The sequence below is a fragment of the Alosa alosa genome, chromosome 5 (assembly GCF_017589495.1).
Source record: "Alosa alosa isolate M-15738 ecotype Scorff River chromosome 5, AALO_Geno_1.1, whole genome shotgun sequence".
In the NCBI taxonomy this organism is placed as follows: Eukaryota; Metazoa; Chordata; class Actinopteri; order Clupeiformes; family Clupeidae; genus Alosa; species Alosa alosa.
In genome coordinates this window covers 37,007,711-37,026,905 of record NC_063193.1, presented here as the reverse complement: position 1 = coordinate 37,026,905, position 19,195 = coordinate 37,007,711, and the positions used below count along the sequence as shown (strand labels likewise).

At 44.4% G+C, this 19,195-nt stretch overlaps 1 protein-coding gene across 1 annotated transcript in view; it reads left to right on the top strand.

The window, feature by feature from the left end:
- The first annotated feature begins 323 nt into the window (after nucleotides 1-323).
- Nucleotides 324-19,195, top strand: part of dtx1 (deltex 1, E3 ubiquitin ligase) — a 55,672-nt gene continuing 36,800 nt past the window's right edge. Inside the window, 3 exon segments of the mRNA XM_048243175.1 lie at nucleotides 324-579; nucleotides 18,395-18,654; nucleotides 18,656-19,152. Coding sequence (XP_048099132.1) covers nucleotides 324-579; nucleotides 18,395-18,654; nucleotides 18,656-19,152 — 1,013 coding nt within the window.

Sequence of the window (19,195 nt, the reverse complement as noted above, 5' to 3'; positions counted from 1 at the left end):
GGTAACAGGACCCGTAGGCTACGCACCCCTCTAGGGGTAACAACTGGTCCCATAGGGCTATGCACCCCTCTAGGGTAACAGGAACCGTAGGCTACGCACCCCTCTAGGGGTAACAACTGGTCCCATAGGGCTACGCACCCCTCTTGGGTAACAGGACCCGTAGGCTACGCACCCCTCTGAGAGTAACAGCTGGTCCCGTGAAGCCTGGCGAGGGCCGTGGCTCTGTAGGGGGGGGTGAGCTGAGCTGAGCTGGGTGAGCTGAGCTGAGCTGGGTGGAGCTGAGCTGAGCTGGGTGAGCCCTGGTGAGGTGCCCGGCGGTGGGCATGTCTCGTGCGGGGCCCGGGGCGCTGGTGGGGGGTGCGGGGGGGTACGGGGGGCAGGGCACGGCCCGCGTGGTGGTGTGGGAGTGGAGGAACGAGCACGGGCGCTGGAGACCCTACAGTGCCGCCACGTGCCACCACATCGAGAACGTTCTCAAGGAGAACCCGCGCGGAACTGTGCTGCTCGGACACGTGGAACCGCAGCTGGCGCCCTACGCCATCGACCTGCAGAACATGCATCAGTTCCGCCAGGACACCGGTTAGTGTGTGACGCACACACACACACACACACACACACACACACACTTACACTAACCCTACGTCATCGACCTGCAGACCATGCATCAGTTCCGCCAGGACACCGGTTAGTGTGTGACGCACACACACACACACACACACACACACACCTACATACCCAATCACATGCACACACACACACACACACACATCCAATCACATGCACACACACACACACGTACCCAATCACATGCACACACACACACATCGTACCCAATCACATGCACGCACACATACACACACGCACACACACACACCTATGTACCCAATCACACACACACATACACACACACATACACACACACACACACCTATGTACCCAATCACATGCATGCACACACACACACACACACACACACACACACACACACCCCTACGTACCCAATCACATGCACACACACAGTAGTACAGATACATAAAGTCATACAAATCTACAGACATTATTGTCCCCCCTATCCCACCCCATCTAGAGCTAAAACTAGACCCCCCCCCCTCATTAACACACAGTAATTTAGCACATCAAAGTGGGAGCAAGTCTGCTTTGTTAACAACCAATGTTTTGCTAAGCGTGAGAATGAGTTTAATTCATGCATGACAATAGCTCTGTAGGGAGAGTATTCCACTGACTTATAGCCACAAAGGAGAATGATGTTGAATGATGATCCCAAATGCAGTTTTGACCTGTAGATGACAGAGATGGGAGTAAGTCACACATGTGCAAGTCACAAGCAAGTCTGGCAGTTTAGTTGCTGTAAGTCACACATGTGCAAGTCACAAGCAAGTCTGGCAGTTTAGTTGCTGACTGTTGTTACTACTAGGCTGTAACGTATGGGACAGGGACGGACGTGTTTAAGAGGGAGGGAGAAAGAGCTTACTTTGGTTGCATTGCCTTAAATTGCCAATGTTTTTGCTAATATATCAAGATTATATTTAGACAAGAAAATGTTTCACTTTGTCATTTCACACAATTGAACCTAATATCCTGTTAACTAAAAAGCATAATCGATTCACAGCCAACTCTCAACATGCCTCAACACGCCTTGACGTTAGGTTTCTAACACGACTAACTTCTGGCGGATGAAAATCGGTTATGTTGCTAATTTGCGCACTGCAGACTTTGCAGACTGCTATTCGTTTCTTCGAGTTGTCAGATACATAATCTGTGACTGTGTAGCCAAACTTTATTATGTTTTGGTATAAAAGTAGTGCCTGTCTCATTTGATCTGACACTTGCTGCTGGTCTGTCACATCACTTGGTAGCAATGTCAGGTTTGCTCACCTGATGCGTGCAACAGCAGCTAAGCAGATTTTCTAAAATTGTGAAGTTAACTCCTTAATATCTATTAATAAAAGTAAAAAGTCAAGTCATTTCAAGTCATTTGACTCAAGTCTAAGTAAAGTCTTATACATGTCGATCAAGCAAGTCTAAAGTCAAGTCTTTTATACATGTCGATCAAGCAAGTCATAAAAATTGGGACTCATCATGTGACTCGAGTCCCCCATGTCTGCTAGATGCAGTCTAGATGAAATTATCATTTTCTTTACAGCAATGCTTTTCCAGACTGCTCCTCATTCTCACATCCAGTAGATTGGACATTTAAACAGGAAAATGTGCTTTTGATAAGAGTGAAGGTTTTATGCTAATATATTTTTTGTAATACCCTCCAGTGTTTCCCATACATTGACTAATTTGTGGCGGCCCACCACAATATCAAAACTGACCACCACGCAATGATTTTCCATGCTATACTATTGAGATGGGATGAAGTCTTGTAAAATAGAATACTGTTAGAACACTGTTGGGTTGTCAAGGTTAGCACACTATAACGTTACCGCGACTTGTCAATATCGACTTCTCGTGGAAGGCAAGCATAACTATAGGCTATTTTATTGACTCCGACAAAGAACCCCCCCCCCCCTCACCTACCACCACAAATAGAATGCAATTCTGTGGGAAACACTGCCCTCTTTATAAATAATATCAGGGAAGTTTGTGTACGCAGCCTATCTTTAAGCATATTCATGTGTAGTATACTTGCATAAAGAGTGAAGACACACACACACACACACACACACACACACACACACGGATGATGAATGAGATGATATTTGTGGTAGTTAGGGTCACTTTTCACATATGACCTTGCTGAAGGTCACTGCTGTCTGATTGGTTTAGCTGAGATGACTGAGGGCACTGCTGTTTGATTGGTTGAGCTGAGATGACTGTGAGGGCTCTGCTGTTTGATTGGTTGAGCTGAGATGACTGAGGGCACTGCTGTTTGATTGGTTGAGGTGAGATGACTGTGAGGGCTCTGCTGTTTGATTGGTTGAGGTGAGATGACTGTAAGGGCTCTCCTTCCCAGATGATCCTGAAAAGAATTCCACACACGTTTTTCACACCATGGTAATCAACTGTGGAAATTAAGATAATTAAAATCAAAACGGTAATTGTTATCATCGAAAATTTTAGATTCTCTGCCCGAGCCGAACTTGACCCTTGGGCGGGGCGGTCCAATATTTCCAGCTACTATCCTCAGACCGGGCCAGGCAAGCATTTGTGCGTGTGTTTTTTTTTTTTTATCATTAGCCTACTTGGGTGGGGAGCTAAAGCTATGCCATAGTCAGAAATATTATACATTTAGCCAAGTAGGCCTAAATAACAAATGTGTACAAAGTTATACAAGTTAGGCTACAAAGTTCCAAAATGTCATTTGTAATGTCATCTGTGCAACCGCGTGTCATGCGCCCAGCTTCTCCCACTTCATACGCATAACACACGGGCCTGCTGTGCTGTATTGTGTAGCTCACTGCTGTGCTGTATTATGTAACTCACCACGGGCCTGCTGTGCTGTATTGTGTAGCTCCGCGATCCCACCGGGCCTGCTGTGCTGTATTGTGCAGCTCACTGCTGTGCCTGCTGTGCTGTATTGTGTAGCTCACTGCTGTGCTGTATTGTGTAGCTGCTGTGCTGTATTGTGGAGCTTAAGCTGTATTGTGGACACGGGCCTGCTGTGCTGTATTGTGTAGCTCACTGCTGTGCTGTATTGTGTAGCTCAGCTCACGGGCTGTGCTGTATTGTGTAGCTCAGTGCTGTGCTGTATTGTGTAGCCTGCTGTGCTGTATTGTGTAGCTCAGTGCTGTGCTGTATTGTGGAGCTCACTGCTGTGCTGTATTGTGGAGCTCACTGCTGTGCTGTATTGTGTAGCTCACTGCTGTGCTGTATTGTGTAGCCTGCTGTGCTGTATTGTGTAGCCTGCTGTGCTGTATTGTGTAGCTCACTGCTGTGTATTGTGTGACTCAGTGCTGTGCTGTATTGTGTAGCCTGCTGTGCTGTATTGTGTATTGATCACTGCTGTGCTGTATTGTGGAGCTCACTGCTGTGCTGTATCGTGGAGCTGAGCTCACTGCTGTGCTGTATTGTGGAGCCTGCTGTGCTGTATCGTGGAGCTTAAGTGCAACGTAGAGCATGAAGATGTAAAGAAAAAAATAAAAACAGGAGAAATAACTTTTTGGAGTTTGGAGTCAGAGGTACTGTATGCATTTTTCAGGTATGGCACATGGCGTGCATTAAGTGTGTGCCGCGATGCAGCATCTATGACAACAAAAAAAATTAGGACTTTGAGATGAACAGACACATGAAGCAGGCTTCTCCAAGCATACCCCTGAGAGTGAGGCAAGCCCTCACAGAGAAATGTGTTGAGTTTTGCTGCAGGGACATAATTTTATGTTGTAAGTGGCTTACGTTTCTTCATTCGGATTCATTTGCAAAAGGTGCTTTATTGGCATGGCATATATCTTCTCCCAATAGGTACCTTATTTTATTTGGGTTTGGTAGGTCATAAATATAAGGATGTTTTTCTTTCATTTTTGGGAAGTATTTATTGCGAATTGATTTGACTTTTGTGTTAAAAAGTGTAATTCAGTCATCATCTCTGCACTGCTGGCATAGACGCTCGTCTTTTGGAAGCCATGTCTATTTGTGTCTTCCTGTTTCTATGGCTAAAAGCGGTTATTCACTGAGTCTGTATTTTGGCTGTCTTCCTGTTTCTATGGCTAGCGGTGTTCACTGGAGTCTGTATTTTGTGTCTTCCCTGTTTTCTATGGCTAAGCGGTGTTCACTGAGTCTGTATTTTGTGTCTTCCTGTTTCTATGGCTAAGCGGTGTTCACTGAGTCTGTATTTTGTGTCTTCCTGTTTCTATGGCTAAGCGGTGTTCACTGAGTCTGTATTTTGTGTCTTCCTGTTTCTATGGCTAAGCGGTGTTCACTGAGTCTGTATTTTGTGTCTTCCTGTTTCTATGGCTAAGCGGTGTTCACTGGTCTGTATTTTTTGTGTCTTCCTGTTTTCTATGGCTAAGCGGTGTGTTCACTGAGTCTGTATTTTGTGTCCTCCCTGTTTCTATGGCTAGCGGTGTTCACTGGAGTCTGTATTTTGTGTCCTCCTGTTTCTATGGCTAAAAGCGGTATTCACTGGAGTCTGTATTTTTGTGTCTTCCTGTTTCTATGGCTAAGCGGTGTTCACTGAGTCTGTATTTTGTGTCTTCCTGTTTCTATGGCTAAGCGGTGTTCACTGAGTCTGTATTTTGTGTCCTCCTGTTTCTATGGCTAAGCGGTATTCACTGAGTCTGTATTTTGTGTCTTCCTGTTTCTATGGCTAAGCGGTGTTCACTGTGTCTTCCTGTTTCTATGGCTAAGCGGTGTTCACTGAGTCTGTATTTTGTGTCTTCCTGTTTCTATGGCTAAGCGGTGTTCACTGAGTCTGTATTTTGTGCTTCACAAATTTGTCTCTTTTATTTTTGTTAGGTAATGTGCAAGCATTTCCTGTTTAGGGTCAGATAGCATTGCGTTTTGCTCTGGGATTGTGTTTTTAGATTGGCAATATTCATCATAAATGTCTTTTATGTTTTGGGGGATTTGGTTAATCAGAACATTTGGTGGAAGTGGCCTGGTCTTGGGCCTTTAGAGTGTTGGATGTGTGTGTGTGTGCCTCTGTGTGTGTGTGTGTGTGTGTGTGGTTCTACATGACTGTAACTGTGTGTGTGTGTGTGTGTGTGCCTCTCTCTGTGTGTGTGTGTGTGTGTGTGTGTGTGTGTGTGTGTGTGTGTGTGTGTATGTGTGTGTATGTGTGTGTGTACACCCAGAGAAGGTGAAATGGGAGAATCAAACCACATCTGAAACAGCCACAAACAGCCCACTGGGAAGAGAAGATTGATTCACACTGGACAGGAGCCAGGAATATCCCAGCACACACACACACACACACACACACACACACACACACACACACACATACATACATACATCAAACACACATACACACACACACACACAGTTACATGCACATGCACGCACACACACATGCATGCTCACACACAAATGCACACTTGCACACACACTCAAAGAGACATGAAAAACACAAATACATATCAGCAGTCACATGCACACACATCCACTTTTGCACAGAGGAAACAGAAAGGCATATTTAGGTGGCCATGACCATGTTTAGCTTCATTTGAGCATGTGTGTTTGTGTATTGTGTGTGTCTGTGTGCTTAGGAGCGTGTGTGTGTGTGTGTGTGAGTGTGTGAGTGTGTGTGTGTCTGTGTGTTTAGAAAGGCATATTTAGGTGATCATGACCATGTTTAGCTTCATTTGAGCATGTGTGTTTGTGTATTGTGTGTGTCTGTGTGCTTAGGAGCGTGTGTGTGTGTGTGTGAGTGTGTGTGTGTCTATGTGTTTAGAAAGGCATATTTAGGTGATCATGACCATGTTTAGCTTCATTTGAGCATGTGTGTTTGTGTATTGTGTGTGTGTCTGTGTGCTTAGGAGCGCGTGTGTGTGTGAGTGTGTGTGTGTGTCTATGTGTTTAGAAAGGCATATTTAGGTGATCATGACCATGTTTAGCTTCATTTGAGCATGTGTGTTTGTGTATTGTGTGTGTGTGTGTGCTTAGGAGCGCGTGTGTGTGTGTGAGTGTGTGTGTGTGTCTATGTGTTTAGAAAGGCATATTTAGGTGATCATGACCATGTTTAGCTTCATTTGAGCATGTGTGTTTGTGTATTGTGTGTGTCTGTGTGCTTAGGAGCGCGTGTGTGTGTGAGTGTGTGTGTGTGTCTATGTGTTTAGAAAGGCATATTTAGGTGATCATGACCATGTTTAGCTTCATTTGAGCATGTGTGTTTATGTATTGTGTGTGTCTGTGTGCTTAGGAGTGTGTGTGTGTGAGTGTGTGTGTGTGTCTATGTGTTTAGAAAGGCATATTTAGGTGATCATGACCATGTTTAGCTTCATTTGAGCTGAGTTGGAGAAAAACAATGTAGCTCTGGCTGTCTGAAATAACAGACATGTTCCTGTATATGTATGTGTATGTATAACAGATGTTCTACACATTCATATATGAATACAGTGTTTATGGATGCATGATCTTACGATGTCTGTGTGCTTAGGAGAGCATGTGTGTGTGTGTGAGAGTATGTGTGTGTCTGTGTGTTTAGGAGCGCATGTGTGTGTGTCTGTGTGTTTAGGAGCGCATGTGTGTTTGTGTATTGTGTGTCTGTGTGTTTAGGAGCGCATGTGTGTGTGTGTCTGTGTGTGTAGGAGCGCATGTGTGTTTGTGTATTGTGTGTCTGTGTGTTTAGGAGCGCATGTGTGTGTGTGTGTGTGTGAGAGTGTGTTTAGGAGTGCATATGTGTTTGTGTATTGTCTGTGTATGTGAATTATGTTGTTTTGTGTGTGAAAAAGTGAGTGTCCTGGGAGATAACATCACCATGGACATGGTTACCATGGACACCATGTGCTCTTGTTTCCACGGTAGTTGTTTTGGTTGCAGCAGGGGGGTGAAGCCAATCGAACAACAGGTCTTCTCTGACCACACACACACACACACACACACACACACACACACACACACACAATGGACACAGCTCTTCGATCGATTCGATTTCATTTTCGATTTTAAAGTCACGATTCATTTTGATTTTCGATCTTTTTTTTAATTGCTATTAATGCATTACTTATGTTGGTTACTTTTGATCTTTTCCTGTTTCAGGGGCTTTTATGTTAGTGTTCATTGAATATGCACTTGTGCATTTAATGCCAATAAGTAATTTTGGACTGTAACTAGATCATCTTTTCACTTGTTTAGTTGAGTAGCCTAAGTTAATCTTAACAGTGTAGCCTCATGGATAAGGTAATGTCGGGAAATATGCCACCGTGTGACACTGTAATGGGGGAAAACATGGAGCTGTATCAGAATATTAAGCACCAAATTTGATACTGTAGTGTTAATTTGTAACGTTCTGTGTAACCTACATGTAGAACTAGGCCTACTGCCGACATCGAGTAATATGCTGTTTCACCTTGTAGTGGTGCTCGGCCTTAATACAGCCCTCTGGAGCGCGCAGCTGGACAGGTGCTTACGCCACGGCAGAATGCGCTCAAGAGTTGTATATATAAGAAATGCCCAGATTTTGGGGTTGCTATTGCTAGTTTGAGTGTGGGTGAGCGCCTGTGTGAGGGAGAGAGAGAGAGGATGAAGGGTTGCTTAGGCTGCTGAGGATGACAGGGTTCCCGCGGGGTCTTAATTAAGTCTTAAAAAGCCTAAAATTCAGAACTTTAAATTTAAGGCCTTAAAACGTCTAAAAAACGGCCAGATTTTCATTCCGAGGTCTTAGAATTCATTTAGTCAGGTCTAAAAAATATTTTACCATCGTTCATTTCCAGAAACGCTGGCCGCAGAAAGTAGCAAAAAAGTATTGAGTCATAGCTTGCAAAGCAGAGCTCTAGCGTCTTTGCTACCTTTGTAACAAAACCAGCAGAATGCTCAGAACATTGGTTCAGTGTGTTGTAGTTCTTTCTGGGGGATATTGGTGTTGGTACGTAGCCTACGCAGTGATAAATCTACAAATCCTGTGATAAATGCAATACCTGCCCGCAAAATAGCCTACATCTGCGTCTCCTCAGAACTTGTTAAAGTTCGGCTACGTGTGGAAAATGGGAAAGTGTAGGCCTACTTTCAACGAGACATGGCTAGATCCAGTGATACCGCGTTACTCTATTTTGACCACTTTTTTCGGTAGCGAGTCTAACACGCTACTATTTCTAGCAATCAGATTAAAGTTACTTATCCAAGTCACTGTGCGTTAAGTCTACTATTTTTGTCATTTACCTTAGTAAAATATATATTCTTTGCTTTTTTCTTGTCTCTGGGATTAACGCTCACGTTTTCAGCATGATGACTCACGTGTAATACCACGCAGCAACACAAACATAAACAAACATAAAAATAGAGGGAGGAGAGAGATGCGCATTTTAGCTATACAGTCATTATTTTGAGTTTGTGTCCGCTAAACATGATAAGATTAAGGTACTTGTACACTCGTGCTGGTGACAAAGTGCTGTCTAGCTAGACATCCCAAGTCTCCCGAAGTTCTGGGAGTCTCTCGATAGCGGCTTCCTGACGCCCGCAAATAGATAAAATCTCCCGGAAACTAGAACGAACAAGAGCGCACAAGCCAGACCGGGAATTAAAATCGCATGTCTGAGTTTAGCGTGCACACGATGGAGAGGGAGAGAGAGAGGGGTGGTGCGTGTGTCTGTTTTGCTAAATCAACCAATCAATTTTCAGTGTAAGTGGGCTTTTATCTTTTTTCTCCCGAACTAAATTAATCAGCTCAGTGTATCTAGGAACAGGAGCGTCATGGCAGAGTTTTTTTCACATCAGACTACACAAAAAAGTGTACCCTTGTCTCATAAGAGTAAAACATAATGATAGTCTTGCACACTGCACTGTTTGTAGAATTGCCCATGGCTGCATAAGACTTGTTGAGATGAGTTTAACAAGTGTCATTTAATTTGCTATTATTCAGGCCTATACTAAATGGCTAGTTGCCAAGGCTACATGAAAGTCTTTTCTTTGCAAACACCGCGACTCTCCCCGTTTGTTCTCTTTTTTTTGAAAATGAAAAGCCCAAACTACCAAAATCTACATATTCTATCATCACAATTTCTATCTATAGGCCTTCCTTATTTGGTGTACTGACTAGACATTATTGAACAAACATCTGAATTTCAGTATCTAAGTAGGCTAAAGGGCTACCTCCCTAAAATTACTTTTTTTCAGGTTCGGATGTCTGCTTTGTTGACATTACTGTTAAAATGCATTTCCAATTAAGTGAGTATTGGCAAAACCGGTTGTCATTTTTATGTTGAGGCGGTGGGGGGTGTTGTCGGCAGCTGCTGAAAGTAACTAATAAAGTAACTTGTAATCTAACTTAGTTACTTTACTGATTACTTGATTTTAAAAGTAACTAAGTTACTTTTTAAAGGAGTAATCAGGTTACTTTTTCAATGTAACTGTGGCAACACTGGCTAGATCACAGCGATGTCTGCTGTTGGTTACAAGTGGTACCCAGCTCCGGGTACGAGGCTCGCTGCAAACTTTGCAAAAAAACTATTCAGTTAGGGACTCTGGGTGTGAAGGCGCTGGAGTCACAAGCCAGAGCATGCAGAGAAACATAAGCTAGCTGCAAAATGCAAACTGTTTATCAGCACAAGGCGCTAACATCATTTTAAAGCTCCGGTTTCGCTCTTTCAAGTGACGTCTGTGCGACTTGTGCGAGATAAGTACTCCATGAGCAATTCAACAGAGAATAATGGAAGTGGATTTGGACGCATATTAATACTATATCTTTAGGAGGGCTTTTGATCATCTTTGGGTGGTTTCAGCTTCAGTGTCCACCCAAAACACACTTTCACACCCAGTTTCAACTCGTCTCATTTTTGACTTCCTTGCTGAAATCTATTCTATTTGAGGGCTAGTTTTAGATTATTTTCATTTTGGGCTTAAGGTTTAGGGCATTTGGTACGTGACACAGATATTTTTCCTTACAAGTGAGCAATGTAAAAATCAGTTGGGTTGTAGACGTTGGGTGTGGAAGGTTACTAGTTTGATTGTTTTATCTGTAAATTAAATTAATGCTTTTTCAACGACTTTTCAATCATTTTTTCAGAATTTCTTTGATTTGAATATTTTTTGGTAATGCCAAAATTCTTTGATTTTGAATATTTTTTGGTAATGCCAAAAAATAAATCTTAAATTTCAATCTTTATGGTCCTAAAATGTCTTAAAAAGGTCTTAAATTTGACTTATTGAAACCTGCAAGAACCCTAGATAATAGGTTGCCTAGGCTACTGGCTACTGAGGATGAAGGGTTGCTTAGGCTGCTGAGGATGAAGGGTTGCCTAGGCTACTGGCTACTGAGGATGAAGGGTTGCTTAGGCTGCTGAGGATGAAGGGTTGCTTAGGCTACTGGCTGCTGAGGATGAAGGGTTGCCTAGGCTACTGGCTACTGAGGATGAAGGGTTGCTTAGGCTGCTGAGGATGAAGGGTTGCTTAGGCTGCTTTGTTTTTAAGTCCAGACGTTTCCCCTTGAGATAGGCAGTTTAACATAGCCTAGACTGTTTCTCATTGAGATAGGCAGTTTAACATAGCCTAGACTGTTTCTCATTGACATAGGCAGTTTAACATAGCCTAGACTGTTTCCCATTGAGATAGGCAGTTTAACATAGCCTAGGCTGTGTTAGACTACATGAATGTCATGTAGTCTAACACATCATGGCTCATCATGATCATGGCTACATGATATTGATGCAGCAACGTTACTTAGGAATTTGCGGGTCGAGTTGGGTCGATGTTAAACGCATAGGCTATTGTCTGTAGCCTGGGTGCCATTCCGAACTTAGTCCCGCCCACAACATTTGAGGTCGGGAAGTTCGGTCTGGCATTGCTCCATTTTGGAGCAAGTATGCTCGCCCTAGATCAGGCAGACCAATCAAATCGGGCTTTACGATAATGGACAGGTGGAGCAACAGCGCCTGGTCTATCACGTCATTTGCACGCTTAGATTAGGCTTATGTTTGAAACAAAAACGCTGTGGCTAGAAGGATACATAACTTTTAAGACCCCATATGGAAAATGCATATTATTATGACCGCCGCGCAGCCCAAATTTCCGTCAATGATTCCCGGGACACTGAAAGACCGGGGTACACGAAACTTGGTGGGCATGTAACCCCACATGGATAGCATGGAACCATCGTTTTTCGTTTTGATCTGTAGCCCCCCCGCTGGACTGGACCCCCCGAAAGGAGGGTAGGGCAGACACAGTTTTCTGTGAATATCTCGAAAACCGTAGGGTTTAGGAGGACCAATTTTTTTTTGTATGTTGATCTCAAGGGGCCATGTCAAACCATTCCATAACCACTCATTTCATGTATAGCGCCACCTAGTTAAACACAAAAAAGTAAAAATGAGGTGTTGTAATTGAAGGTATCTGTGACCTAACATAGTCAAAACTGCACGAAATTGGAAGTGTAGGATCATTATGACACCCTCTGTATGCACGCCAAGTTTTGTGGAATTCCGTTCATGGGGGGGCCACACAATAAATTAATTTATGTTACTATACACCAACTGGCCTGTAGGTGGCCGGAGACAGTTTTCTGTGAATATCTCGAGAAGCGTAGGGCCTAGGAGGTCCACCTTTTTTATGTATGTTGGTCTTAAGGGGGGCATGTCAACCCATCCCATTAATACTTATTTCATGTATAGCGCCACCTAGTTAAAAATTAAAAAGCAAAAAATTAGGTGTTTTCATCTGGCTGACAAGGTCAAAACTGCACAAAATTAAAAGTGTAGGATCATTATGACACCCTCCGAATGCATGCCAAGTTTTGTGTATTTTCGTTCATGGGGGGCCTTACAATAAACAGTTTTGCCTATACATGCGTGAGACTGAGACGCCTGTTTATTTTGTTTTAAGTGCGTGCAGGGTGTGAGAGGGAAATCGATGTGCTTTGATTCCAGCTTGGTAGTTGTAGTCTGTGAAATTAAAAAAGCACGTGTGTGTGAAGTATCAAACAATGACACCTTCATTTCATTATGGCTGCTTTAGCAACACACCTTAAGCTACTGTGTAGTGGGTCCCATTTAGAAGTGGCTACTTCATTCAGCTTTCCTTGACTCATGGAGCTGCGTGAATGTTATTACAACTTTTCGCCACGATATGGCAGTTTAAGTCCGCTTGATACTGTAAGGCGTAAGCCATTGGTTTCCCAAGGAGATTTTATTTGTGTCGCCAGCATAGCCTATTGACAATTTATGTTGTAAATAGGCCTACCTTATAATCCTACCTGTAGCTTAGGGAAGCTAACAGCCTTCTATTAGGATCTAGTTTGTGAGTTTCCGTTTTGTCATAACTCCCTGATGCATTTTTGCATTTTGAATAGCCAGAGTGTGGATATCTCAATCGGAAAATTAAACAATATCGGGTGAACCCAGCCTGATCTGCCCGCTATTTATTTTTTGATTTCTTAAAAGATTGAGCTTGGTCTGATGAAAGCCAGACTAGCCATGGACCTCAGTTACACAATGCAAGGGAACATGAATCAGCCTATATTTGCACGAACAATAACGAACAAAAGCTCTTCAACTTTGGCCCGTTAAAATGTGTATGAACAGTCTAGCGACGCATTTCATCAAGGCCCATTTGGACATGTCAGTTATTTGCACCACTGGTTAGATGTAAAACAGCATTTCGTTTCAGACTACTGTTACTTAATTTGTGCATTGACAATAAAGTATTACATGAACTAAAGATGACTAAAATCTTATGTAGAAGAAGAAACATTCACAAAAAATCCATCCATCCAAAAATGACCTTTGTTTTTGATAGCTGTTGAAAACGGCATGGAACTGACAGAGATGTTTTTGTTTATAAATACATAAAAAAAAAAAAAAAAAAATAACATTATGCTGATACCTTTTGCTTTTCCCAAATACAATGTAGCCTACAGGTGTAAGTGACCTTTCATCAATCCAGTTGCAATGGATGAACTGTGATGAACTGCCCTACTTGTGACTGTTTAGAGATTTTAAAGGTTTTATAACAATGCTACATCTTCTTTGGCTATTCTACAATCTATTCACCTTTTCAGCACCAGTAGGCTACTCTCTGTGCAGCTGCACACACACACTCAGGCATGCCAAACAAGCATACACAAAAGTTTCAAGAGTGGGGGATGGAGTAAAATATGGAGACAAATTGAAGTGTGATTTATTTTCGCGGGACGGATGTACAGGACTGAGCGGCGGTCATATTTTGTACCGCTATGTGGTACATCTAGTTTAATGAGGTTTTATCACTGAAAACGATTATTTCTGAAAACTTGGCCAAAGTTGAGATGTGGGAAAACTGGTGGTTTCACTTTCATCAAGGGAGAACAGCGTGTTGCATTGTGACATGTTGTTCCCTCGTTCATTTGAAATCTCTGATTGACCACCTGTTCGAGGGATTTGCGACAGCCTTTACCAGCTGTTTAACATGTTTGTAGCATATCAGTGTTCAACAGAATTATTTTTAAAAATGGAGGGGATATAGGCTATCAGTTTTTTCCTAATAGCCTACCCTACTACGTATCTCTTAGATTTCGCTAATGAGTGTTGTAGGCTAGGAGTTATTGACGGCACTAACTTTTATTAAGACCAGAAAACAATGTTAAGGCATTTGTGGAGAAGAAGGATGGTTTGTGTGTTTTCTTCCTACACCTCACGGTAAGCTATTTTGTTGCTCTGATTGGTTAGGTCTATCCAATTGAGTGCAGAGGCATTCCCCCCCTGTATCGGTTGAAACACGCCCCATAATTATGTCCCAATGGAGCAGTATCAGACTCATATTCTGACTAGAATTGAGTATGACTACGTCAGGCTGTATTGTCGGGTCAGGTGGAGCAGATTGGTTCTCCAAAATGGGTCAGGCGGGCGCGGGTTATAAAAAAAAACCTGACCCGCACATCTCTACTGACATCACTACTGACCCACACATCACTACTGACATCACTACTGGCATCTACTGACATCACTACTGATATCTCTACTGACATCACTACTGACCCACACATCACTACTGACATCACTACTGACCCACACATCACTACTGACACCCCTACTGACATCACTACTGGCATCTACTGACATCACTACTGACCCACACATCACTGCTGACATCACTACTGACCCACACATCACTACTGACATCACTACTGACATCACTGCTGACATCGCTACTGACATTGCTACTGACATCACTACTAACCCACACATCACTGCTGATATCATTACTGACATCGCTACTGACCCGCACATCACTGCTGACATCACTACTGACCCACACATCACTACTGACATCACTACTGGCATCTACTGACATCTCTACTGACATCACTACTGACCCACACATCACTGCTGACATCACTACTGACATCACTGCTGACATCGCTACTGACATTGCTACTGACATCACTACTAACCCACACATCACTGCTGATATCATTACTGACATCGCTACTGACCTACGCGTCACTGCTGACATCACTACTGACCCACACATCACTACTGACATCTACTGACATCTCTACTGACATCACTACTGACCCACACATCACTGCTGACATCACTACTGACATCACTACTGACGTACATCCCACTACATACTGCTGACCATCATCACTGCTGACATCACTACTGACCCACACATCACCACTGACATCACTACTGACCTGCACATCTCTACTGACATCACTGCTGACCAGTGTTGCCACAGTTACCTTGAAAAAGTAATCTGATTACTGATTACAGATTACTCCTTTAAAAAGTAACTTGGTTACTTTGCTGATTACTTGGTAAAGTAACTAAGTTAGGTTAACCAGCAGCACATGCCTCTGCCCGGTTTGCCAATACACTATACTGGAAGTGCATTTTAACAGTAATGCCAACAATGTATAGCAGACATCCCAACCTAACCTACTTAGATACTGAAATTCAGATGTTTGTTCAATAATGTCTAGTCAGTAGGCCTACACCAAATAAGGAAGGCCTATTGATAGAAATTGTGATAGTAAAATATGTAGATTTTGGTAGTTTGGCCTTTTCATGTAGCCTTGGCAACTAGCCATCTAGTATAGGCCTGAGTAATATGCAAATGAAATTACCTTGTTAAACTCACCCTCAACAAGTCTTTTGCAATCATTTAACCCTTAAGTGAGCAATGCTAAAGTCACTGTTACCAACAGTGCAGTGTGCAAGACTATCATTATGTTTTACTCTTATGAGACAATTGGGTACACTTTTGTGTAGTCTGATCTTAAATGTTCCTTTTTGAGGGGCACTGACTCTGCCATGACGCTCCTGTTCCTAGATACACTAACTGAACTGATTAATTAAGTTCGGGAGAAAAGAGATATAAGCTAAGCCCACCTACACTGAAAACTGATTGGTTGAATTAGCAAAACAGACCAGGATGCTCTCTGTCTTGGATGCGCTTGCAGGCACACACACACACGTGATGTCAGTAGAGATGTCACATGCACGTTAAACTCAGATGCACACACGATTTGAAGTCCGGTCTGGCTTGCGTGCTCTTGTTCGCTCTAGGTTCCGGGAGATTTTATGTAATTTGCGGGCGTCAGGATATCAATATGTGGGAGACTCCCAAAACTTCGGGAGACTTGGGATGTCTTGCTAGACAGCACTTTGTCGCCAGCACAGAATGTAGAATGTACCTTAATGTTGTCATGTTTAGCTGACACAAACTCAAAATAATGACTGTATAGATGTGCATCTCTCTCCTCCCTCCATTGTTGTTTACGTTTGTGTCGCTGCGTGGTTTTACACGTGAGTTGTCCTCATGTAGCCTGACAAGCCAGACCCACATTAAAATGTAGGGTCTGGACACTCACCGTTCGCAGTGCTCAGTCTGAGGGGCGGGATAATCCGTTGTCTTTCAAATTCCCTCTGCACGCAATAGGACAGCGGCAGCGCTATGAGTCCCATGCGTTTCCCACCAGGGGAGCTAGTTGGCTAGTTCAAACGTTTGCCTACTTAATAAAAGCTTAACTCGTGTCACACTGTTCGCCAGCAGCGACATCCATCTTATTTGTTTTCAAGTAGCAGGGAATTCAAGCCAAACCCGTTGCAACTCTGCCATCAATCATTATGTTAAGCCCACCTAACGACTCTATACACAATTTCATTGGCCTGATTAAGTTTCGATTTCTGGAGCTCACAAGTCAACGGAGAGTTGCTAGACTAGCCCTGGCAGCAAATGTAATTTGCGGCCACTAGGGGCGCGTCTAGATTTCTAGGCTAGTCCTCATGCTGAAAAGGTTGGCATAGCCTACATGACGTTAATCCCCGAGACAAGAAGAAAGCAAAGAATATATCAAGGGAAATTACAAAAATAGTAACGCACAGTGATTTAGATAAGTAACTTTAATCTGATTACTGGTTTGTAAATAGTAGCGTGTTAGATTACTCGTTACCGAAAAAAGTGGTCAAAATAGACCCACACATCACTACTGACATCACTGCTGACATCACTACTGACATCACTACTGACCCACACATCACTACTGACATCACTGCTGACATCACTACTGACATCTCTTCTGAGCCGCACATCTCTCCTGCCTACGTAGAGACTGATTGATCATCTACACGTCACAGTTTAGACAGGAGCAATTTAAACACAAAATGAAAAAAAAAAAATCTCCTTTGCATGTACGTTTATTTAATTTAAATTGCAGCATTTTGCGGTTACATAATTGCACAGGCTCAAATCGCGATTGCGATTACGATTGCGATTCAATAAATTGTGCAGCACTATGAATGTGTGAGTGTGTGTGTGTGTACCAAATGTGTTCATAGGATGGTCCCCACACACACACACACACTCACACATACACTGTGAACACATTTGGCAGCCACGGCATGGGATGGTCAAAATACACACACACACACACACACACACACATTCTCTCTCACACACGCACATTGTGTGTGTGTTTTACAGTGCGTTGAGCTGGCGGGTGCATGAGGGTGGGGTAACTTAATTTTTTTGTGTTCAAACTGCAAACTCGACACAAGTGTGTGCTAACAGCCCTGCTCCTCAGCAGAGGAAGCAAGCGCACACACACACACACACACACACACACACACACACTGACACACACATACACTGACACACACACATACACACACTGATTTTGGTATGCTTGTGTTTAACTGGGTCTCCACCTCTTTCTCTCTCTCTCTCTTTCCACATCTCTCTCTCTACCTCTCTCTCTTTCTCTCTCTCTCTCCACCTCTCTTTCTCTCTCTCTCTTTTCCCTCTCTCCTACCTCTCTCTCTCTCTCTCTCAGCCTCTCTCTCTCTTTCCACCTCTCTCTCTACCTCTCCTTCTCTCTCTCTCTCCAACCTCTCTCTCTCTTTCCACCTCTCTCTCTACCTCTCCTTCTCTCTCTCTCTCCAACCTCTCTCTCTCTTTCCACCTCTCTCTTTACCTCTCCTTCTCTCTCTCTCCCCAACCTCTCTCTCTCTCTCCCTCTCTTTCTCTCTCTCTTTCTCTCTCTCTCCCACCTCTCTCTCTCTTTCTCCCCATCTCTCTCTCCACCTCTCTTTCTCTCTCTCTCTCCACCTCTCTTTCTCTCTCTCCCTCCACCTCTCTCTCCACCTCTCCTTCTCTCCCCCACCTCTCTCTCTCTCCCCACCTCTCTCTCTCTCTCTCTCTCTCCACCTCTCTCTCTCCCCCCCACCTCTCTCTCTCTCCCCTCCTTCTCTCCCCCACCCTGATCTCTCCCACCTTTTCTCTTCCCCTCCCCTCTCTTTCTCACCTCTATCTTCCTTCCCCTTCCTCTGCCTCTCTCTCTTCTATCCCTCCATCTCAGGCACCATGCGTCCGGTGCAGCGGAACTTCTACGAGCCGTCGTCGGCCCCGGAAAGGGTGGTGTGTGGGAGTGGAGAGAGCGACTTTACGGCGTGGGCGCCCGTGCGACATGGAGCTGAGCTGCCGCTGCAGCATCGCCCAGACGAGAAGCAGCACCCCTGGCTGGACCTCACCTCGCTGGGCTTCCCGTACCTGCTGGACTTCAGCGCCATGCTGCAGACCAATCGGCAGAGCCAGCGATGCCGCCCGCCCTGCCGGGCCGCGATGGGATCTGGGCGTGCCAGCCATCGCCGGGCGATCCCCAAGTCCCAGTCATTGGGGGTGGGGAGGCGGTGGGCCCTGCTGTTCCCTGGCGCTCAGTAGCTTATTGGTCAATACAGCACGCTGGCGCGCCCACGCCATCCTGGCGTCCCAGAGGAGGGGCGTGGGCAAGGGCGGGACGGGGGCGGTTGCCGGGGCGACGGTGAGACAGAGCAGCACGTTCGGAGGGACGACGGGCCGGCGGCGATTAATCATCAGGGGACCGACGGGTCGCCGTGGCAACCTGGAGCAATATCTCAGTGGGAGGGGAGGAGGAGGGGTTTCAGTGAGCGCTAGCTGGTTTCAGCTGCTCTGCCAGGCTACACACACATGGCCACACACACCTCGCTTTACGCACACACACACACACGCTCTCACCATCAACGGCCAGAACAACCTCAACCGACCCGGCACACAGCGCATTGCTATGGCAACCAACCGAGGAGCCATCCCACCAGGGTGAGAACACACACACACACCTACACACACACACACACACACA